The sequence below is a fragment of the Pithys albifrons genome, chromosome 18 (assembly GCF_047495875.1).
Source record: "Pithys albifrons albifrons isolate INPA30051 chromosome 18, PitAlb_v1, whole genome shotgun sequence".
Lineage (NCBI taxonomy): Eukaryota > Metazoa > Chordata > Aves > Passeriformes > Thamnophilidae > Pithys > Pithys albifrons.
In genome coordinates, this window is record NC_092475.1 from 2,821,808 (window position 1) to 2,846,311 (window position 24,504).

At 44.5% G+C, this 24,504-nt stretch overlaps 1 protein-coding gene across 1 annotated transcript in view; it reads left to right on the top strand.

Annotated features, from left to right (window-relative positions):
• The window catches only part of LOC139680175 (peroxidasin homolog), a 43,011-nt gene that overhangs the window by 6,752 nt on the left and 11,755 nt on the right, over positions 1-24,504 (top strand). The window contains exons 2-13 of the mRNA XM_071572544.1: positions 2,511-2,582; positions 10,200-10,271; positions 10,534-10,605; positions 12,844-12,915; positions 14,411-14,482; positions 16,053-16,222; positions 18,323-18,440; positions 20,010-20,179; positions 20,672-20,944; positions 21,109-21,225; positions 22,792-22,950; positions 24,096-24,208. Of these exons, the coding sequence (XP_071428645.1) occupies positions 2,511-2,582; positions 10,200-10,271; positions 10,534-10,605; positions 12,844-12,915; positions 14,411-14,482; positions 16,053-16,222; positions 18,323-18,440; positions 20,010-20,179; positions 20,672-20,944; positions 21,109-21,225; positions 22,792-22,950; positions 24,096-24,208 (1,480 nt within the window). The remainder of the gene's footprint in view (positions 1-2,510; positions 2,583-10,199; positions 10,272-10,533; positions 10,606-12,843; positions 12,916-14,410; positions 14,483-16,052; positions 16,223-18,322; positions 18,441-20,009; positions 20,180-20,671; positions 20,945-21,108; positions 21,226-22,791; positions 22,951-24,095; positions 24,209-24,504) is intronic.

The window sequence follows — 24,504 nt, forward strand, 5'->3', positions numbered from 1 at the left end:
CCCTGGCTTACTTTTCCTGTGATTTTAAGGGTTGTTTTTTCTTACCTGTAGTTCTGGCCTTTGCTTTCTGTTTCTGCTGTGGAGGCTGAGTGCCTCAGTGTGGGTGCTGGGCTGGGAGGGATGGCCACTTGTCTTTGTTCATTACAACCATTGGAGGAGTTTTTTTCACCACCTGGAGCCTGTGACCCAAAGTGGTATTTTACACTTCACTGCCTGCTCCCTGCTGCCTTCCATGAGCATCAACAGCTCCAGCCCTGACCCCTGTGTGTTCCTTGCTTGTATTTGTAATGTTCCTTATTACCTGCAGTCATCTGCCTGCACTAATTACATGGCCCTTTACACCCCCCCAGGGCAGGCAGAGTTGGTGTCTGTGCATTGCAGTGTATAAATCAAGTTTGTATTTCTTCACCCTTTTTCATGGTCTGGTCTTTCCTCATTTCCTTTTAATGAGGCCACGGAGAACAGGCAGCACATTGTGCTGTCACTGTTGCCAATGTTTAATTGTATTTGGCTTTATGGTGTCAGTGATTGCCTTGAAAAGTCCATAGAGGCACCTTCAAATTCACATCATCAGGGAAGAAGGACATGTATCTCCTTCCAAGAAGGGCAAGAAATGCACATTTGAAGCAATGCAGATAAAGCCAAACACACCTGAAAGTGTCAAAGATAAAGTTAAAACCTACAATTCCAAAGGGTGACCCTTTGGGACTGCAGGTTGCAGTGGACAAAGAGAGCTGGTGAATTACAATTAGAAATCTTTTCTTGCAATATTGTGAAGCTGTTTCTTTCTGCCCTCTAACTCTCCTCTGTGCAGTACTTACCACTAAGAGAGGGTAAAGATTTCTTACTGTGTCAGTCTTCTGATTCCTTTGGTCAAAGTGGAAAAGGCAAAGGAAAAACACAACAGAAAAGACAACTTCCACTCTGTCCTCTGTGCCTGTGTCCTGTTGCACCCAGTGGTAACAAAGTGGTAACAGGGCAGAGATTTAATATTTCAGTGTAATCCAAGCAAAATTGCCATGCATTTTCTTCCTAAAAAGTAAGAAAATTTATAATAACTTTTTTTTTAACATAAAAGAACTATTTTTGCAATCTGTTAAGGTAAGGAAATGTAACATCTTGGGACAATGGTTTTAAACTGAAAGAAGTCAGGTTTAGATGAGGTGTTAGGAAGAAATTCTTCTCTATGAAGGTGGGCAGGCCCTGGCACAGGTTGCTCACAGAAGCTGTGGCTGCCCCATCCCTGGAAGTGCTCAAAGCCAGATTGGAGCAACCTGGTCTAGTGGAAGGTGTCTCTGCTTATGGCAGAGAGTTGGAAATGGATGATCCTTAAGTCCCTTCCAACCCAAAGCAGTCTGTGATTCTGTGATCCTAAAATAAAATCATCTTTACTTATCATGTACCCTCTTCCTGAGTACTCACTCAAAGCTGTTTCAGCCCCCCCTGGATACCCCTGTCAATTTAGGGTCACCTGCAATGACTGCACCTCTTTCTAATCTGAATTTTATAAAGGCCACAATTCTTGTTGATGCCTGTCTAAAAATAAGTGTTGAACTTGTAGGTATTTGTACAATGATTATTTTAAACTCTGCCTTGAAATGTAAGTTACCACCAGAATGATGGGCAACTTCTGTGTTTCTTCTCTTAAAGCAAATGCCCTTAAAAGGATGTCTTAAACTGAAAAAATAGCTGTGTGTTCTCTAAATGTGATAGATCAAGCAGTGTAGGATTTAAAAATCAACTTCATTGTGCTTTGGACAGAAACTTGCAGCAAACCCCATTTGTCAGCCTTCTGTGATTTGTTATAATACACTGGACTGTGTGAGGTGCCAAGTCAATGCACAGTCCCTATAGAACTGTTTCTACTTGGTTAACCAGGTTAAACCACTTAGCTCTTATTTTATTATCTCATTAGCAATCCAAACCCCATGTTTTAGTGTTCCAAGTTGATGTAGTTTCATGGGCAGCCCTTGAAAATTGCCAGAATCCCCTGGACTCCAGTAATTCTAATTGAAGTTGGCACAAATCTGAAATGCAGGCAGCGATAAGCTGTTGTGATTCTTGGAGCATTGAGGAGCAAAATGGGAAATGCTTATTATATGAGGTTATTTCAGCAGATTTAACCATTTTAGGGCAAAGATAGTTTTGCTAGGGAGCTAAAATATGGCTCCATGTGATGAGTGTTCCTCTACAAATCAGCATGAAATGCAAGTGGATTTGCATGTGAGCTTGGGATGTTTTGCTGCAGAGCTTTCCTGGTGCTTGTTGAAATGATCATTGAGTCCTTTCACTGTCTAATTTTCCATGGAATTAGACTATAGAATTTTCTCTTTGTAGGCTTGTCCCAGCTGTTGGCTTCCAACCATGATTGCCACTCCTTCTCCTCTCTGTTCCCTGGTCTTTGTCTCCAGTTTTCCTGTTGATGTGACAGACCCTCCCAGCAGCCCTCCTCCCCTCCTCGTAGGGATGATGCTGATTGCCAATGGCTTGTTCATGTCTTGTGCTTTCAGAGATTTACGCTTCAACCGTATCAAGGAGATACAACCTGGAGCCTTCCGAAGACTGAAGAACCTCAACACTCTGTAAGTTCAACTCAGAGGATGTCCATTTATTACTTATGTAGTGCTGTCCCTTATAACTGTTTAAAGGTGGCCTTGGACTTTTATTTACTTCAGTCAAATTGTAAAGCTTTAAAATTCTCTATTCTGGATCACATTTCCTTCATTTTTTAATTAAATGTGCCATTGAATAACTTCCATTTTTCACAATCAACCTCTCTAGGTTTGTTTTATTGGTTTTGGTTGTTTTTGTTTGTTTTTTTTTAATTAAAAATATGATGCATTCTACTACTGACTGAGGATGTTTGAACAGGTATGGCCTGCCCATAAGAGCTCATAAGAGAAGTTCTGACCTGTGATCAAGACAGTGGAGGGATTTATTAAGAGCTTCCTGCTTTCCATGGCCTCCTTGAAAGCATGAACTACATTAAGTGCTTTATATGAGTTTGTCTGAAGTGAGAAAGCATCCTCCTAATACCCCTTTGTCTCTTTGCCTTGCCCTGGAATAGATGCCTACACCTACCCATCTCCAGGTAGGAATGGGAATAGGAAGCAGTTCTTCCAGTCTTCATCCCACACTCACATTTGTGTGATCTCCTAGTCTTATAAAAGGCTTCTCACTCTTCTCAAAGGAAATCATGGGAGCCTTTGCTTGGTTTTACTGCTGCAGGGTTTGAAGGCAGATCTGAGGAAATCTGCACCCTGTGGCCCAGAAGTTGAAAACACACCAGCTCCCAAATCAGAACCAGAAGCTGTGTCAGCACAGCACTGTGCTGGATGTAATTGGGCTGCTGAGGCTCAGATCTAATTATCTGAGCTGTAACACGGCGCTAACAGGGATAGGATTTTGAGGTCCAAGTTGGAATTCCTCCATGAGGCAAATCAGCCTCTTTGGGAACCTGCACTGCATGACAGAGGTGCACGGTCCCAAGTGGTTAGAGAAAGTCCAGGTGGTTTTGCTCTGTCTGACCTTGAGTCATCTGAAGTCCCTGATCCTGTGAAAGTGGCAGAGCTGAAGGAAGACCTGGGCAATAAGGCATTCAGTCAATTGTAAGTAGTTTTTGCAAGAGTGGGAACACAGCAGGACTTTATCATAGGGACCTGTTCAATATTTATCTTCTAAACATCAGTATTTGCTAAAGATTGTTCCACCCTGTGTGGGACTGATTGGCCAAGCCACCAGTGCAGGATGCTTCAGAATACCCTGATTGTGGCCCAGGCCCCTGCTCATAGGACAGGTAGTCAACTGGTAAGCTCATCAAAAACTTTATTACCAATGATGCTGTTCATCCAGACCACCAGAACAGCCCATATTAGTCTGACAAACAGCACCACATGGTGCTTAATTGCCAAAAACAATAGAGAGAAAGGATGCTTTGGATAGATTTCTGTCATTTGAGGTAGGATCAGATAGGGTGATAAATGAGACTAAAATATGCAGAGAGAAATTAGAGTCTGAGTCCATGGGGTTTTACCTTATCACAAAGCTCTCCTGAGGTTTCTTGATCTCCAGCCCTGCTCTTCCACCCCTGAAGCTCTCCTGAGTTGAGGAAACAAACGGTTCCAGATGATGTCATCTCTGTGTGATCCAGGCAGATGTTTGGCAGGCAGCTCTCAGGACCACCAGGCGAGTTTCAGCTGAGCCCTGGGGAAAATAAGGATCCTGGCAGGGCTTCTTTTGGAGAAATGCTCCACCCAACCTGCTCAGCTTTGTAAGAGATCCCAGTTCCTGCCCTGCCTTGGACTGGGCAGGTCTCTGACACGTGCAAGACTCTGCTTCTGTCTTCCTGACTCCTGACACTCTGCATAAAGCCAGATATAGATACACAACCTGATGGAGGTGAAAAGACCCATCTCTCTGTAATACCTGCCTATGCTCCATGAATTTGTCCAGTTCCTTTTTCCTTTCTGTCTTCACACCCTCCTGGAAAGGGACCTCAAGGATAGCAAGCCCATAAACAGATAATAAAGGCATGAATGTACCCCAACAATCCTGTCCTGATGATTTCAGATGCCAGGGCACTAAGAACAAATGTGTTTTCACAGATGGCAGGCAGACTCTCCTGCTTTTCCTGAATGATGTCCTGTGGCTGTCACCAGAGCTGGAATCCTGGCCCAGGTGAAACACTGCTGTGACAGAAATAGGGTGGATTTATATTTGAATTCTGAAAATCAACCAGATGTTTAAAGAAAACCTTTCCATTTAGACAGTGCTTCATATGGTTAGTTGTATTTCCTGGGCTGGCCAGGAAGCTGGAAAAATCAGTTATTCTCTCACTTGTGGGAGTTAACTCTCAGGATGAGCAGCTTGATAACTGAATGAGAGAATGTTAGACCTTGCACTTCTGAAACAAATTTCTCTCCAGGAACTTTGGTTTGCCCAATTCCCACATGAAAACTGGCAAGAGTTGAAGAATTTGCTGATGTTTCTTAGATGGTGAACTTCTGCCTGAGGACTTACATCTTCAAGTGATAAAGAGAATAAATGCTTTAAAATCCCTGAGAGACTTCCTGGTAGAGTTTGTCCAGCAAATTTGAAGTGTGAGCTTTGAAGGAGAGAGTAGCTCAGGTTCCACATGCAGAGCTCTGAGCTTGCAGCTCTCTTCCATAGGGCTTAAATGTTCCATAAGCAAATCAATGTGTGTCAAAGAGCCTTTTCCTACAAAGGCAGAGGAAGGGCAGCAGATTCTGATGAAGCTTCTGTTCTGCATCTCCTTTTGGGCAGGATGGCTGTACTATATCCAAGTTTGACAGTTTGTAAACCACCCTGATAAGGTAACCTTTGTAGCCTGGCGTTGGATGCAGGGAGGTGGACTGGGAGCCTGACAGAAGAGGAGCCTTTGGGATGTCCAGTGGGACCATTCAACAGTTCAAACCCTCTCCTGGCTCCTCTCTGCTTTTCTCTGGTGTGGGAGATTTGATAAATCACAGAGCACTATTTTAACATTAAAAACAGGAGCCCTGTTTGTGGAAGAGATGCAGTCACTGTATGTTTCTGGCTGGGGACCACTGGTATGGCACCACAGGTAATAAGCAGTAATCCTAAATCCCACCCCACTGCGAGCTTCCTTGTTGGCTGCCTGCAATGTTGTGTGCATTAGAGAAGCCCTCTTGGGCTGTGTCTTAGAGAACTGTAAGATTTCCTCATTCCTTCCAGTTGCCTCTGCTCAGTTCCCATGCAGATGTTGGTGAGGATCTCCTTGTGTATTTTTAAACTCTTAGCATGTCCCCTTGATTAAAAAAAAAATTATAGAAAGGAGAATGAGCCAAAAAAACCTCTTGTGTGCCATCCACCAAATACCACAGCTCCTGGACAGCTGCTTTGCTGGAGTTTGCCAGTGCTCTCTGCATCCCTGAAGCCAACATTAGCTCAGAGCAGGTGTTGGGCTGTGGAGGAAAGAGAGCACACATGCTACGAGCTCATGGTGAGGCACAGCCTCCCATAGCTATCCAGATTTTGCTCCTTTAGGTCATCTTTGGGTGGGGGTGGATGATGACACCCCTGCGTGGCTGGTCCTTACGTGTTCCCACAGGAATCAGAACTGCCCTGTTGACCCAGTTGGTCCATCTCTGTATTTTGAAACCAAGACCATTGCAGCCAAATAGTTGCTACTACTTGGATCTCTCCAGCATCATCTTAAGCAACATCCAACCCAGTGACCAAAGCAGTATTTCTTAACTTGCCCAGCATGTATTTGTTCTGCCTAAGGCATTAGCCCCCAAGAGAACAGGGACTCTGTGGAGACTGTATTGCATGTGCCTCTGCCTGACCCTCAGCCCTGTCAGGGACATTGCTCCCATCACATTTCTTTGCTGCTTGGGTGAGAGCAAAAGGCATTTCTGGTGAGCCCTGAAGCTCTGCTTTAGACACTGCTCATGAGAGGTGTCAGGGTGAACAACAGCAGTAATGTGGAGTCTGTGTTTTATCCTCTAGTAGCTCTTGAGAGAACGTGTTCCTGACAGCAAGGAGGGGATGGATGTTAGAGTCTGCTTGGATCTCAGAATAAAAGTTCCTTCCTCAAATATGGGAAATGACTATTCCAGATCATCCTGCCAACAAGGGAGAATGCACAACTGAACATAAAACTCCCTTTTTCTCCCCCTTTAAATACACTGCATGATGATTTCTGTTAATGGTGTGAGGAAAAAAATAGCTGTTATGTGACAACGACTGTAGCATGTGGTTTGTCACACAAAAGGAGGAGAGAGTACATGGTTTGACTCTGAATTCTGTACTGTCACATCATTTAATACATTCTTCAAAACAGAAAAAGACTCCTTTAATGCAAGTTAAGCCTGTGCTTGGCAACCTGGAGAGAGGGTGGGGAAGGAGAAAGGAGAGGCAGTCAGGATATAAAACCTAAAGGAAACTCAGTGTAAAATGTTCTCTTGGTGAATCTGGGCTAGATCTCGTGGTGTTTGCAAATCTCAAAGGCCCCAGAAGAGTTTTCAGTAATAAAACCTGTGTGATTGAGTTCACCTACTTATTTGGAGCTCAATTCACCATCTGGCATGAAGGGAAATGCCACATCATTTTGCTAGGAAATGTGCTTCTGATACTTTTAATTTAGCCTGTTTTGCTACAGGGTGTGCTTAAGATAATGATAATGATCTTTCCAGCCTCTGTCTGCCAGAGCATTTATTCCCAGCAGATCTCTGCTTTCAGTCCTCTGAGGTTAGCAGGAATTTGGGCATTTTTGCCATGGATTGCAGCTGGCTCCATAGCCAGGTCATGCCAGGATTTTGCACATTTCTCTGCCTGGATGAATTGCACAGGAGTCAAGGAGCAGGCAGCTGTGCAGAAGCCATCCAAAGTCTTTCTAGGAGCCAGATGTAATGTCTTGTCTATGGGTTTCTCTGAAAGCAGCATTTTGGAATATGTGAATTGTGATGGACTTCATCAATTATCTCACTTTTGAATGTCTTCCAGGACTTATCCTTCCATTACAGTGGGGAATCCTGACACAGGAAGCAGAGATGGCTTATTCCATGCACTTTTTATTCTTTAATCAGGCAGTGGACAAATTTTTAAGTATCAGACGATGAGATAAGAGGCCTATGGACTGTTTGCCATCTGAACTTCCAGAATTCATCTTGTTTGGCTGCATCACTCATTACACTCCCTGGAATGTCCAAAATAGCCAAGACAACAAAACAGATTGGGTTAATGCTTTTAAATAGCCCCAAAATGCACTCAGACAACATGTTGCAATTTGAAATCCTGGACATCAGTCCTGGACTAAACTCCTTGCATAAAAGATAATGGTCAGCAAAGGAGCCCAGATCAGGGTGGTGTTTGGGGCTCAGGCTGTTGGTGTGACCCTGCTCCAGGACCTGCTCACCTGGTCACCGTCTCCTGTCCCATGTGAGGTGAGTGGCCAATGCCAGTTGTGTGGCAGGGGACAGGTCCTCACATCCATGGGAATGACACCGGTGCTGGCACCCCCCTGTCAGCCCATCATGTCTTCAGAAGTGGGGCCAAGGATCAGATAACAGTGAACAAGTTGCCTTATCCTGCTCTGGCCAAAGATGAAAGTGTGCTGATATGGGCAGGGCAGGAAGCTGGCACAGCTGGTGCCTGTGCTGTCTTTGTCCTGGGGGGGAACAGACAAAAGCCCTCTCCTGCACTGCTCTCAGGCAGTTATTTCTGTGTGGGGGTGTTCAGTCATCAAACAAACCTTTGGGTTGGTGTTCAGGGACTGTGTTTCCACCCAGCAGAGCTGGCTGTCAGAGCAGGATTGTGTGTTCCAAGGACTTGACATCATTTTTGCATCCTTATGAGGAAAATAGGGTTGTTTGACCTCAGCTGTGTGTACTGAGCTATTGCTCCCACCTGTGCAGGAACTTGCCAGCAACGTTCTGCCTTAACCTCCTGAGGCTGCTTGTCCCCAACCCTGGTGATGTGCAGTGTGGTACTGGCACCCACTGCCATGGCATCAGGGCACCTGATCAGGAGAAGAAAGTCAAATCAGGAATAATGAGGTTTTTCTGAAACCTTTATTATCTGACTTCCAAAGCTCTTGGCACTTCTGTTTCTCACATGCTTTTTGGACCCTTAATGTAATTCTCCACCTGAGAATGAGCTGGTGGAAAGCTGATGTGACTCAGGTGCCTGGCAGGAGCTTGTGAAGCTGCCATCACATGTGTGAGTTTCTGACATTTATCTTTTCTATCATCCCTGAGGTGTTTGATTTTACCTTCATCTTGTTTTCCCATGTTTTCTAGCATTTCTCCCTATCTCTCTGCCTTTTTTCTCCATCTTTTACCTGCACAAACTGTTTTTCCCAGGTAAAGCCTTGGCTTGTAATGCCAAAGGTTGGCTGCTCTATTTTCTCCACAAAGTGGGACAGAAGATTGAACTTTACTGCTGGCAAAGTGCTGAACTGCCTTCTCACCTGCTACCTGGTGGCAGATCATTCCTAATGAGAAGAGTTGTCACAAAAATCATCTTGTAAATAGAAAATGCTCATTCAGTGCATGTATTGAATTTGACCCAACATTGAGAGGTCTGACTTCTTGCAGAGAAATTTGCAGTTTTTCCTACAATTCTAGAAAATGAAATCTTTGCAGTACACAGTCACAGCTCTACTCTCCATCCACAGCTCCATTTAGGAATTTTAAAACTTAGTTTAGCTGGTGAAATCCTTGCTCTGGGCTATTCAGCTCTAAACTCCACCAGCTCTGAGCTTTGCCAGGTCTGAACATCAGTGGGATACCACAGCAACAGACCCACAGGAGTGCGGTTGGGCAGCCACGATGAATAGCTAAATTCATATCCTAAAGAGCTATTTATAAGTGATTTATTGTGTTTTCTCAGCGTTGGGCTTGGCAGTGGCTGCAGAAGAGGTTTCTGTAGCGTTCAGCTGTGTGGTTACCACTGCTGCACAGTGGGGTTGTTACAGGGCTGGGCTGTTTCTGGTCATTGGCACCAGCCACCATTTGCATGCACAGTCATGGCAACTGCACACACAAGGCAGAGATTGCTTTCCAGTGTGATGTGGTCCATAGGTTTTGTATTAAAATCTGGCACAAAGTTCCCTAGATTGAAAGTGGCTGTCTCTGAGTAGCCTCAATAGTCAGAACTGAATTTATTTCTTTCTCATTTGCAGGTATCAGTTTACAGAATGATTAGAAAAAAGTCATTAACATTTTATAGGTCCTATAATTCCACCATGAGCTGGTGTTTTAAACTGCATTTGTTCTCCTAAAAACTGGCTCTGCAGTCCCTGCTCACAGGTTGAACACAACCAGGCGTGTCCAAAAAACAATGTGGTTGTACAACAGTGGCAGCAATGACTTAATGTGCCCCATCCCTCTGCCTCCTTCTGCCTGTCTCCCTTCCCCTCATCCCTTTCCTGGCCAAAATTTTAACTCTGGTGTGAAAACAACTGTGGCAAAAAGTAAAGAAAAGACTTTGAACATTGTACTGTTGGAAGTACTTGGCACTTCTGGGTGAGAAACTCAAATCTCATTGATTTGGCTGGTGGGAATAAACAAACTTTGATCTGCTGATCCCTTTAAATCTTAAATTCTGTGACACACAGGCTCAGAGTTTTTCAGTGGGCATCCAAAGCCAGAAATGCCACAAATCTCACATGGGCTGAATTCACCAGTCATGATTTCCTCTTTTGATTTGAACAGGCTGCTGAACAATAATCAGATAAAACAAATTGTGAGAAGATCCTTTGAAGATCTGGAGAACCTGAAATACCTGTGAGTTGGTAGCTCAGTATTTTCTTAACCACTTGAAAATTTAATAATGCACTTTTAATTTTTGCCAGTCAAGGACATATTTTCTGTGCTTGGAGTTCCTGGATGTTAATGGCAATGTCAGAAGCATTAAAAGATTGCCCTTGAATCCAGTCAGCAAGCTCTGCTTTGGGTTGAGGTTCATTGCTGTTTCCTGTGTATTTTTAGAACACAGCTGCTGGTCAGTTGGCCTACTAATGTTTTTTCCTTTCTCTCCTTTTGAAAGCTACCTTTACAAAAATGAAATTCAGAGCATCCAGCAACATGCCTTCCACGGGCTCCATTCCCTGGAACAGCTGTAAGTACAGATGGGCCTTGCTGGCTGTGTTTCCAGATGTAGGAAGTACCAGACACTTATCAAGGGCTGGGATGAAGCTTCTGTTTGAACATCCATTTTTCATACCGGGGGCCACGTTATTTTATGTGTGAATACAGGTGGGCTGGTGGAGAGAGTGTGAGCTTGGCTATTTGGATCATAGATACACAGAATGGTTTGGTTGGAAGGGACCTTAGAAATCACATAATTTCAACCTCCTTCCATGGGCAGGGACACTTCCCACTAGACCAGGTTGCTCCAAGGCACATCCAACCTGGCCTTGAACACTCCCAGGGATGGGGCAGCCACAGCTTCTTTGGAAAACCCTTGCCAGGGGCCTCACCAACCTCACAGGGAAGAATTTCTTCCTATTTATTCTCCCTACATATTTGAAGTATAGGGATTATTTGCCTCATTGAAGAACAGAGACTAAAGGTGAAACCATTCTGATTTGTGGGTTGTTTATAGGGCTGGAGTGCTATAAGGGATAGGATCCAGCTTGTTCTCCAGGCTGACAGCAGAAGTGGACAGAGTATAACGGGAAATTTCAGGCAAGACCTCTGTGTAAAATATGGTTTTTCATTAGCCAGCTCAGTAAGGATGCCTGGAAGAAAATATAGGAAGCCCAGACTGGCTCTAAGCTGAGCTCAGAGAGCTGGTGCTGGCAGAGGGATGTTTTAACAATGAGCGTTCCAGACTTGATGTCACGAATAAAAGAAAAAAAACAAACCCAACAAAACCAACAAACAACCCACTGAAAGTCCCATCTGTTTTCAATCTCAGGCAGGCATAGTTCCAGAGGAATTAGCTTTGCTCAAATCCTACCCCATTTTATTTTCCTGTCGCCCACAAGCCAGCTTTTCAAGAAAAAGTATAGCCCGATTGATGGACAGGATCAGATGGTTTCCTCAAGGTCCAAAGCAATTGCAGCAGACATCTGAGACTGATTAGAGCTCATACATCTCTTCCCCACTGTGACCCTCCAGCGCAGAATCTGAGTCACCATCTCCCAGTTTGTGCTCTGATACTGGACCATTTATCATGAATCCTTCCATTACAAATCAAGCAGCCATGTGGAGGCTTAGGCAACTATTTCTCAATGCAGTCAGCTACAATAGCAGAATGAGTATTTCTAGATCTGTGATTAATCTGTGTCCACTGTGAAGTTTATGCCTGTGTAAAATAAGAGGGGAGAATTTAGGCAACTTTGGAACCATATGAAATGCATCCCAAGGTCAGGAACATGTCAGTTGTGGTGGTGAATGTCACAGCTCATGGGAACAGGGAGTCTCAGGTATGAGTAGCTCTGCAGATCCCAGGTTTGCTTTGCTGATGTCAAGGGGTGACCTGAGCCACAAGGTCTCTGAGGCCTCTGGAATAGCAGGTCACACTGGAGATTTTAGTGGAACTAAACCCATAAACTTGTACTAGCAAGAACTGGACTGTTCCTGCTGATGTGCCATTTAGATCCAAGTGTTCCAGATGACTGCACCATCTCTGTTCCTGAAGGCTGTGCCTTCCCTCCACAGAACTCAACAGCCCCATGCCAGCTGTTCAGAGAAGTTTCTGCTCTGGCTGGGTGGATGCACATGCTGGGACCCCCTGTTAAAATCACATCCAAGTGCAGACTGGAAAACACCTTTGGTTGTCTCCAGTCCCACCTGCAGCAAGGACTAATTTCAAAGTTTTATTGGGTTGTTCAGAGTCTTTTCCTACAAATTAATTCTCAGCAAACTCATTATCTGCTCAGAAGAGTTGCAATTCCTAGACTGGGAACAAGTGCCTTGCAGTAAAGCCATTTCTTCTCCCTGATGATCCAAGGATGTGTTGGGAAAGGCAGGGATAGTTCTTGTGTCTGGATGGGAGCAGCTGCTGCTGACTCTCCATGGGCAGTAGTTTCCTCCTGATCCTTAACAGTGCAACAGACTGTTCACAGTGATGGTGGTCTTGGTCTTCAGGGAAAAGCAGATCAACAAATCTGTCCTTTTTTTTTCTATGCATATTTTAGTTTATTAAGACAGAGAGTAAATAGTTGACAGGATAGGGAATAGCCACATTGGCCACTATGTTTGTATCCACCAAAGTGGATTCTGGCTTTTTTAACATCTGCCCTGAGACAGTGTGGTGACCAGTTGGGAGGCATTGGTGGATTGATCTGGGAAGATCTTCTGTCTTTTAAATTGCAATCTGTATGATTTCTGTGTGATTTCTGTGTCACAGGTACCTGCATTTCAACAACCTGGAAAGTCTGGAACTGGAGACTTTTAGTGACCTGCCCAAACTTGAAAGGCTGTAAGTAAAAATGGGTCATTTCTTGGGAGTAAGGGGGTGAGGAGAAAGGGGAAACACCCTTCTTTTTGTGGAACACTTTTGGTATCATGAAGTGTGATGTTCAGAATAGAGGGAATTGCAAAAAGAGACTTATTTAAAGAAGGAGACTTTACATACTTGCCAAGTAGATGGGTGACTGAGGATGTGAAGGGGATTTCCCATTTTATGTTATGTTCAGGGTTCCACCTAAACAGGGATAAATCTGCAGAAAGCTCCAGACTGGCCAAGCCAAGTGAAATTTTACTCTGACCATAAGGCTGCAACATTAGTCACTGTTGGGCAGAGTATGTAAAAAAAAAAGGGTGGAAAAGGGATAAAGTCAGGAGAAAATCTAATATGAAAAACATGCATCCTTCTTGAAAGCAGTAAGGAAATGGAGTCCTGTCTCTCCTGCTCCCCAGGATTACTTCCAGTAGCAATGAAGCCACGAGGACAACACACCATGTGGTGCTCCCACTCTATGGAGAAACCAACAGACCCTTCCACGCTGTGTGGAATTGTGCCTTGTATCCATATGTGCCAGGGCAATAAAACTGTGGGATCCCACACCCTTAGGAAAATTCAGACCTGGATCAGAGCATGGCTGATCTCAGTCACTGTATTTGATCCAACAAAAATGCTGGATTTAAATTTTAAAGGAAGGTTTGTCAGCCTGGTTTTGTCAGCAACCAGGCTGAACTCAGGGGCACACATGTGTGTGCAGACATTTGCACTCAAGATGTGCTGCTTTTGTGTTTTCCTGTTCCACCATCTACAAAATTTGCTTAATATCTTTTATCAATGGTCTCTTATTAGTTTTAGATGTAACCAACATAACTAAATTTCCCCACCATTATGGGAATGGGAGGGTAATTATCCCACCTTGATCCCCACTGATGTATTTTTGTGCAGCCAGGGTTTTTCCCTAAAATCTGAGGAGTGTTATCACTGTGGTAAAACTCTGAAAGTGAGAATTTTGCTCAGTTTTGTCAAGGGAAAGGTCCAGCTTAGCCAGCTGTTGTCTGAATTAGATTTACTCGTGGGTTTGGGTTAATAACTACACTGAGTCTAAGGCATGAGTTGTCTCACATCTTCTCCTGGAGCCTTTTTCCAATGGCTGCCCTTGTAAAATTGTCATGTCATCTGCTCAGGGAAAGAAAAGGTCCCCCTGGAGCTGACCCAGGCACAGCAAACAAGAGCTTCTGGTCTGTGGGGATTTCATGCCCTTTCTCCTCCCTTTAAGGTTCCAGTTGAAACCTGTTACATCACATCTTGAGTCACCATTTCCAACCCACACCCACTCTCTGCTTTGGCATATTGCATGGTACCCACAAACAGATGAAATTCCTACAGCTCATGGAAACAAACACAAACTCTAAAAACTAAACCGCATTTAAACCGAGTTCTGGCCTGGCATGTTGTCACCCATGTAGTGCAAATACTGAATAATGTCTTGGCATAACTTCTCCCATCTCAGATTCTTGCACAACAACAAGATTTCCAGGATTCATCCAGGGACATTCTCTCAACTGGAATCCCTCAAACGGCTGTAAGTAAAAAACATTCCCTGCAAAGAGCACTTGTTTATCTTTGATCAGATGGCCAGGACCTGAGGAAGAATGTGCCTGGTTGGCAAAGCCTTCAGTTGTTGCACTTCTAAGGCCACTGCTAAGTTTATGAAACAGTTTTGATTGGATCTGAAAACTTATTTAACCAGTTAGAAGTTTCTTTATGCTGGTGTCTAATTATAATCAGCTTACAGCTTAATAATGCCACAGGAATGAACAATCCTGGAAAGTTTGCACAACGGTTTGACCCAATAAAACATCCTTGAAAAATGTAGAAACTCCAGGTCATGGATATGACCTTGATCATGTCTGCAGATCAGTATCTAACATGGAAGGAAAACTCATGGTCATGAAAGAAAAGGCTTGTTTTCTAGATTGAAAATAATTAGAGTGGTGCCAAGGTGCATGATTCTCCCTCCATTCAGGAATTCCCCAGTGTATTATTCCCACATAATCTGGCCATTTCTTAAGCTTAATTCTTGCTTGCTTAAACCCCCAGAGTTTTGCTTTGGTTTTATGATCTCTGGAAACAAGTTCTATGATGTGTTTTGGGGGAAAAATTGCTAAAGGTAAAGAATTTTGGTGTCCTGCCACGATTTTCAAATGCAATAAAATGAATGTTTCTCACTGCAGCCCTCAGTGATTTCTGCAAGCAGGTAAAATGCTTCCCTTCTCTTTTTAACAGGGAATACCTTGTGAAATGCTGTCTGTAGGTGTCAGAAAAAAAGTTGGGGTGTCTGTAAAATGTTCTGTCATGGCCTTGTGTGAAATCTCACATTCTCAAATATGGGACCCTGAAAACACTAGAAAATTCTTACATTTTTGGTGGGGGTTTTTTGTTGGATGGCTCAGACCCATCGATTGTAAAACTGTCAGTGGGGAAGGAGGAATAATCTAATCCCCCTGTAGTCCTTATTTATCCTTATGGATAGCACTGCTTGTAGGAATGAGGTCAGTGCAGGGAAGAGAGTGGGTGCACTGGGAGGTCACTGGAGCTCCTTCCTCATGGTTCAGGATTATGTTGCAGTAATAAAAGTTCTTAGAGTTGTGGAGAAATGCTACAACTTCTCCCAGCTGGTCACAGAAAGGGACTGATCTGATGCACACATAAAACAAGGGGGAGGTTTGGGGAGCTAAAAGAGAATGGAAAGCTCTGACAGAGGCAGTGCTATCTGCTGTTTGTATAGAATTCAGTAAAGGTTGAAATCTCCACCCTGAGGGAAAAATCCAATATTTCAGTGTCTCTCTTTGCCTCAAAATAGGCCAAAAATTCATAATCCAGTTTAACTGAATGATTTTTATTTGAAACTGGAATGGCTGATGGGTAATGTTAGTTTTTCAATTAAATCCTTCTACTTGGATAAGCATCCTATTCAACCATCATGGGAATGAGATATCTCAAATGTTCATTTGGGATATAATCAAATGCAGGGAAAATCAACCAAGTGATCCCTCACTCTGGAAGACTGTTCCCCTCCTGTGTCCTGTTCTCCAGGATGCAGCACAGCAGTTGGAGGCTGGGAAATGAGCTGCCTTTCCCTGGTCTTGCAGGCGCCTGGACTCCAACGCCTTGTTTTGTGACTGTGACCTGATGTGGTTGGCTGAGCTGCTGAGGAAATACGCTGAGCAGGGCAGTATCCAGACAGCTGCCACCTGTGAGGCTCCTCGGGACCTGCACGGCCGCTCCATCGTCACCCTGACCGCCCAGGAGTTCAACTGTGGTGAGCAAGGCCAACCTCTCCACCGGCTGGGCTCTGCTCTGGGAATTGCTTCCTCCAGCCCTTTTCCTCCCTCTCCCCCATCCTGTCATCCTGCTTTCTCCCTCTTTTGCTGCTGAAATGAGGAAATCCCACTGGGGTTGCAGGAGTTATTGGGATAACACACAGAAAGCTGACAGTCGCGGTGGGGATGTTGAAGCAACTCTGTTTTGGCTTGCAGGTGTTGTCTTGCTTTGTTAAATACAGTAGGGCTTATAAAGGATCTGCTACTTCAGTGGCTAAACCAGCAATCAGAGGAAATATCTCACAACAGGCTGAACAGAAGGGGAACACTGAGAGAGCTGCAGTGGCTGGAAACACAAGTGGAAACCTCTGTGAGCTCATGGTCGATATGTAGCTGAATGCTGTGTTTGACTTTGGTGTAGTTTATGCCATTTGTTAGGGTGTTATTCTTTAAATTTAGAAGTTTAAATTAAGTTTTGTTCTGTAAAATTCCAAAATTCAGTATTTTATCTAGAAAAAGACAAACCTCTGATTTTTAAGTGGAGGTTAGCATAATGTTGGGTTTGATTCCCTGGTACTTTACTGCTGGTAGAATTGGTTGAGAAGTTCCCACTCAGCTGGGCTGGCCATGAGCAACCCTCCTGGATATGCCAGTCCAGCTGGGCATGGCCATGCTGTGAGTCAGATGTGTGAGCTCAGCTGGATTTCCAAGAGCTCTCTCTGGAATTCAGCTTTTCTCCTGTGATTTCCTTATTTTTTCCAGAAAATCTTGACCATTTCACAGCTTAATTTAGGGCACAGCCATGCAAAGAACTGAATTGGCACAGATGGGTCTGTGACCTCAAGAGAGCAGGGAATAGGAAGGGTCTGGGGAAAGCAGCTGGGGACACATGGAGTGAAATCTGCTATGAGTGGCTGTGCCACACAACAAGCTGTGCCTGAGACACACCCAGTGCCACACTACAGCTGTTAGTGCAAATTTGTTCTGGTTTAGGCATGGGCTCACAGTGGGATGTCTGTCAAATTAGCCAGAGCACCTGGTGGGAAGATTTTGCTGGCATTAGCTTTTCACGCTGCTGTTGTGCCAGCTGGGAAAGACAAATGATCCATAATTCAGCACAAAGCTCCAGCCATGCAGGCAGCTGATATCTGAGGTCAGTTTGAAAGCTGCTGGCACCAGTTAACCCTCAGCTTTGAGCAGATGTGAGCCAGAGGTGCAAACCTGCACTGGGTCAGCATTTTGTACTCTGGGGCTCTGTTGGGTTTGGTCTGCACTGGTGTTTCCTTTGGGGATTAGTTGATGAGCCATTAACTTGTGGTCTAAGGAGCAAGGACACTGACCTTCCACTGGAGGAGGTGGCAAGTTCTCAATTTTAGGAATAATCCAGCTGGTTTTAGTGGATTACTGGTGAGCATGCAGATTGTTAAATGGGTAAGCATTCCCTGAACCAAGAACAAGCACTCTAGGGCTTGTACATAAATTCCTCCCTGTTTTAACACATCCTTTCAATGTTTTACTGGCTTAGTGCTTGAGTACATCTTAAAGTGAAGAATAGTGAAAGACTTGGCTGGTGAATCAGGGACATAATGAATGAAATCCTGTCGGGAGGGAAGTGGTGTGGTTTGCAGGGAGCTGGCACTGTCTGCAGGTGGAACAGGCAGTTGCTGAGAGCAACAGGCTGCCAGGGACAGAAAAACAACCCAAGTGAGGATACCACTGACTTCTTTGCTTATTTTGGGGGAGACAGGGACCAATTCTTGGGGCAGCTACAATAAACCAGTGTACAGCCAGGTCTGTTTTTCTCAATGCTGCAGGAGGTGCTGATCCACTGCCCAACACACTGGGCATAGGAACAGCCATTTCAATTCCCCAGGGTTTTTAGTGGGCTCAGATGAATGATACTGTTTCCTCATGACTTTTGGTGTTAGTGAGAAGTTTTGGGGTGGCTCCAAGTGGATGTCATTGTTCCTGGGGCTCTGCTGCTGCCTGTTTGCTGGGGTGTTGCAAGATGGGTGTTGTGTGACCCACTGTACCCCAGTGGGGCTGGAGGTGGTTTTGTGCTGCTCTGAACTGGGTTGTGTTCAAATGGTGTTTTGCAGAGAGGCCTCGAATAACCTCAGAACCCCACGATGTCGACGTCCTCTTGGGAAACACAGTTTATTTCACCTGCAGGGCGGAAGGCAATCCAAAACCTGCCATTATTTGGCTGCACAACAAGTAAGTTGCACGCAATGAGCCCTGGGGTGGCAAAGTTTTTCAAGCACTGAGCTCCTCAGTGCCTGCCTGCACTTACAAAAGCTGTTTCACACTATGTTAAAAAAAAAAGAAAGAAAGAAAAAAGAAATGTCTGTTCCATGGGTTGTATTTACCTTTCTTTTAATAGCATTCTCCAGTGACCACGTAATCCAAGTGGTGTTTTCATCTGCATTTGAAATATTTCATCTGCTTTTGTAATGGATTCCAAGAGCTTATAACTTTCCTATAAACATGCTCTGCAGGCTGAAAGCAATTGTCTTTTGATCAGGAAAAAAATAAAATTAGTGTTTCATGTTGCTCTAAGCCACTGTGCTTGCCATTTGTTAACTGCTGAATTGCTTCTGGTCTCTGGGTTTTTCTCACTGAAGGCCAATCGTGCTGGAGAATGTTTTATTTCCCAAAGAGAAAAGTCACTGTGCTGCACTGAAAGACAGAATTTGCAAATCAGTGTATAGGTTATCCTTCTGTGCAGCAACACTGAACAAATACATTGCTGTGCTAGATGCCAAAGTGTTCTGGGAAATGCTACACAATCAAATATTCTGTGCTCAAGCAGCTGCCCACTGTGGAAGTGAAGTTGTTTTGCTGCTTTACGAGCTTCTTGTCTAGTGGAGCCTGAGCAGGGCTCGGTTATTAATAAAAATGATCAATGTGTGCTTCTTCAGCAAACCCCCCACCAGGCAGAGTTTCAGCCCAGAGCAAAAGTTTATGGCTGAGTTAAGTCCCCCTGGAAGGAAGGTTTTGTTAGGGAAATGCTGGCAGGCTCCCAAAGACAGCATTGTAAGAGGGGTAATGATAATAAATGTTCCACAACCGAGATATGACTGGAGTGAGGAGACATCAGGGGAATTAAATAAATGCCCAGCAAGCATATTAGTTTGCATAGTGGGTTCAGGCTTTGTCCTTGGGGGACAGAGGTCCCTTCTAGCTTTTCAATCATCTGTAGCCATCCAAGATTCCTTCGTGCTGGGACAAATGGGATGCGGCACTGGGACCTTCTGCCATGGGCTGGGATCCAGGAGTCTCAGGTCCTTGCAGAAAGAAGGAAGATGTTTCACAGATCTCGGGCTGGGTTGGAGTCCAAGCCTTGTGTTGGGGTCCCCTGGTGACTTATTCAGAGCTTTTTGCTCCCCTGAGGCCTTTGAGCCTTGAGTTTGAATAGAAATGGCTGCACACAATAACAATATTATTTCATTATTATATTTGCACTTAGTAAGTAATGAGAACTGGCTTTCCAGGCCAAGATGCCCTGACAATGGCACAGTGCACTCTCCTGATGGGCTGTAAATGCCATATGTAATCAGTGTGAGAGAAAAAGCAGCTCATCCAGGGAGCAAATCAGAGCTGGAGCTTCAGTTCACTGCTGTGAATCATAACTCTTGCTGTACATTTCCTGAAGTCTCAGGATGCCTCCAACAAACACCAACTTACTGCATTGTAAGCAAAGCCCCTGCACCTCCCAGCAGCTGGAGGGGGGGACCACCAGTCTCTACTCCTTTCAGATATTGACTGTTTGTGGCTGTTTTCCAGTAATAAGATTGACATGAAAGATGACAACCGCCTGAACCTGTTGCAAGATGGTACCTTGATGATCCAGAACACCAAAGAGTCGGACAAAGGCGTCTACCAGTGCATGGCCAAGAACATAGCTGGGGAGGTCAAGACACAACAAGTTGTGCTGCGCTATTTTGGCACCCCATGTAATTGAGTTTTGTGCACCCCTTGATGACCCAGCTGGGTTGGGGGTGGGAAAGGAGCTAAATCAGAGTCAGTCCCAGCACTGTATGTGCCAAGATGTTCTTGGGGTGCTGTGGGAGAGAGTATCTAGCAAAGCAATGACTTTGAGAGTGGCCTGAGCTTTGGGGGTTTCTTCACTGTAGTAACAAAAGGGGGATTTAGAGATTGAAGGTATTTTGGGCCTGGGGAGGGACTTTGAAGTCTGGGATGAATTCTGTAGCAGAGAGTTATCAGGGGTGAAGAGGACATGGGAGAGGGGATGCTCCACACCAGAAGAATGGATGTGAGGAGGTGGTGGGAAGACCTAGCTCTGGGGGCATCACTCACAGTGCAGATCTGGGTGTCAGTGAAGAGCCAGGTGACTGTTAGCTGGGTTGCATGGGGAGCCCAAGTAACTTGTGCCCACAACTGAGCAGGCAGCAGAGCTGGTTTCTAAAGCACTCATTTCCTTCCAGCCAAGCCCACCTTTGTGATCCAGCCACAGAACACTGAAGTGCTAATTGGGGAAAGTGTCACCTTGGAGTGTGGGGTCTCTGGGCACCCTCACCCTCGCATCAGCTGGACCCTCGGCACAGGCTCTCCCTTACCACAGGATTCCCGTTTCACTATCACCAGCTCTGGAGGACTCTTCATTCAGAATGTCACCTTCTCGGAGCAGGGGCAGTACAACTGCAATGCCAGCAACTCCGAGGGGTCCATCCAGGCCACAGCAAGGATCATAGTGCAAGGTGAGCAGTCCCAGCCTCAGTCTGTGATGTTCTATGGCATTTCTGGGACTCAGTGTCTGCTCAGTGGGGTATATTTAAGCCCCGTGACTGGTTCTGCTCCCACAAACTTCCCAAGTTTGCTGCCTGTGTGTTTCCTGCTGCTGAGTCATTGCTTTCCCCTCCAGATTCTCCCAGGTTTCTCATCACTCCCACTGATCAGACAGTAACTGAGGGACAAAGCGTGGATTTCCCCTGCTCTGCTGAGGGTCACCCTCCACCAGTGATTACCTGGACCAGAGCAGGTACTGCCTCACTTGACTCATGGTTTATCTCTCCCATGCCATCATCCATGGGATGTGGGTGGGAACAGCTGAGCTGATGGTCCAGGGAGGTGACTTGCAGTGGTCGAATGGGAGAGATGATGATCAGCACAGGCATAGTCACACTAGGAGATGTGTTTTAGATCATCCAGGATGATGTTAAGCACTGAGGAGGGAGCCTCTTAGGTCTTTGACACACAACATCAAAAGTTAAAAATGGTCTGGTTTTCATCAGCATGAAACCTGTGGAAAACCTCAAAGGCAAGGTTTGGACACTCCAAGTCAGTGGGTATCAGTCACAGAATCACTGGAGTTGGAAGAGACCTCTAAGATCATCAGGTTAACCCAACACTGCCATGTTAACCACTAAACCATGTCCCTAAATGCCACATAATGTTAATACTTCAGGGATGATGGTTCCACCACTTCCCTCAGCAATATCACCATGTGCCAGCTCTCCATTGTTGTCATTGATTTGCTGCTCTTGGGGAGCAAGTTGTAGAAGAGCACCATTCACTGCTGACACATCTCAGAGTTTTCTTTTAGCTTAGGAAAAAGGACTTTGGAACAACAGGTGGTGGTGAACTTTTAAAGTCTCCAATAATTGTTAGTGCTGGCTGCACTGGACTGATCTCATCCAACATTTTCTGGGACAGAAGCCAATAATGCTTGGCCCAGAGGTCCTCCAACTTTTCCTTATGCTTCACAAGCTATAATTAATGGTTTAGTGCTGTGGAGAATTCATGGGTATTGTATTCCAGCTTCCACAGCAATGGCCCTGAGATGGAGTTAAGAAGGACCGGCTGAAATTCCACTTTGACAGCAGGTTCTTCATCTCCTTTAACCTGTTTTCCTCCACTTCCCAGAAAATACATCTTATTGATGTGGAAAGCAACACAGTGACAAGAAGTGAGGTTCATAACTGCTTTGGAATCAGGTTTGCACTCAGCAGTCCAAAACTTAAAAGATCAACCAGGCTTTGCAAGGCTTTCACATGCTAAAAGCAAGACAAGAGAAGGACAAGTGATGGAGCATTGCTTGTCTCAAAGACACTTTTGACAGTGTGTGGGGATTTTGGTATTTGGAATGAATAAATAGAGCCTTTATTTGAAGAAAAAAAAGTTGGTAAACTGAGAAGTTTTAATAGTTTTGTTTGGGTTTGGTAAAGCACTTTAGTTTTCTACTGTTCCTCTGAAATAGAGAAAATATTGAAACAACAGTTTCCAAACCAAACAAAAGTCAAATAAAACCTCAAAAAGACAATTCTAAATGTTGCCATTTATTTGATGAAACAGCCAGCTTGGATAATTGAACACTTACTTGCTGTGCATCACATGTCACTTTAATCTGTAGGTTGCATTAAGAAAAGACTTAAGAGTAAAGATAAAGGGTTCCTGTTGCTCAGATGAGACAACTCAATGTGATGAAGATGGTATTTCAGGGTGGTTGATGTTGGGAAGGAAACAAAATTCGTAACCATCACACAGGTCCCTCCTGTGATGGGATGAGAAATGTCACAGAGAGTTCACAAACCGCTTCTTTGCCCAGGTGGGCCTTTGCCAAACGACCGGCGGCACAGCATCCTCTCCACGGGCACCCTGCGGGTGCTGAGGGTGGCCCTGCATGACCAGGGGCAGTTCGAGTGCCACGCCATCAGTGCCATCGGGGTGAGGACCCTCCCGGTGCAGCTGTCGGTGACCCCACGAGGTAAACTGGGCATGAGGGCATTTATGGTAAAATAACACACGGTCTGGCCAGGCAGGGAATTGCCCTGTTTCCTATGGGATGGGATTTTACTCTTCTCCCAAAGCAGACATCAATCCATGAGAGCTCCATCAGCTGGTGGGAAACCTTAGAGAGGTTTGCAGAGTCTCAAGGTTTGGCACTTGGAATAAGCTGCTTCAGTTTGGGAGTTGCCATTAAGAAAATTGTTTTGGTAAAGGAAAACAGAATAATTTACAGAGAGCTGTAGTAATTAAATTCTTTGTAATTTTTTTTTTTTTTTTTGCTATTTTAGAATTTTGTCTTTCTTATAGAATTAATTGTAAAACTCTTTTTAAAATAAAATATTCTGCAAAACAAAATGATTCCTTCTCAGGAACATTTAACTCTGGCTCTGGATATATTTGTCTTAAACATTACCTACCAGGTCACAGGTTCAACCTAAATTTAGGTATTCTTCAATCAAGCCTCTGTAAAATACAAGTCAGGCAGGAATGCTTATGCTTAATTAAGCTTAATTAAAGCTTAATTTTTAAAATTAATTTTTTAGAGGTTTTGCTTAATTTTCTCTTTGTTCTCATATAATTCTTCTAAGTAAGCAAACTTCCCTGCTTGTTCACACACTGGCAGGATTTTTTTAATGGCAGCCTGGAGCAAAGGACACTATTTAGAAGAATGAAATTAGTGAAGCTTCAATCATAGAATTCACAGTATATTTTAAGACCAGCAAGATCAATATAATTATTTAATCTGTCCTGACTAACACTTCCAGAGAGCCTCATCTGATAATGCCTGAATCAAGTCATGATCCGTGTTTCAGCTGGAGCATCTTTTCTAGAAAGCCTTTGAGTTAATGATTTTAAATGACGCAGCACATTCCTCTGTAATTGCCTCAAGCAGAAACTCAGAGGAGCAGAAAATAATGAACATAAATTACATAAATTAATGAACAGAGAGCTTGGTAGCAAGACAGAGAGCAGGGGGTGAGCTGTCACCCCTCTGCAGGTTCCTTTCAAGAGCAGGAAGAGCCCAGCCCTGCTTTGCCCATGCTGAAAGGCTTTACACTCAGAAGTCTCTATTTTCCTCTGTGCATTTCTTGCCCTTGAGACTTTTTTCCCTCTGTTGCACAGTGATACCTGTGTTCCTTCATCCCCCCCAAGATGTGGTGGCAGAGACAGGCCAGGACGTTGCCATTACTTGCACTGCCCAAGGAGACCCCCGGCCCACCATAACCTGGGTCAAGGTATGTGGTGATTTCACATCATTGGGGAGCAGAACTGCTCCTCTGAGGGGCAATTAACAACTCTCTGCTTCAACACCTCTCCCACCTCCGTAGTTACATCAGTTTGTGCAATACACATGGGAGAAAGACCAACATTTTCACTAATTTGTGGCTTTTATGGTCTTAAAAAACACTGCACTTTCTCAAGCTCGAAGCCTTGCAACTCACATTGTCTTGTTCTTCCTTCCAAATGAGTCACTTGAAGCCAGTGACATTTCAGGATGTTATAAATACTTGATTGATCATCCCTGGGGATA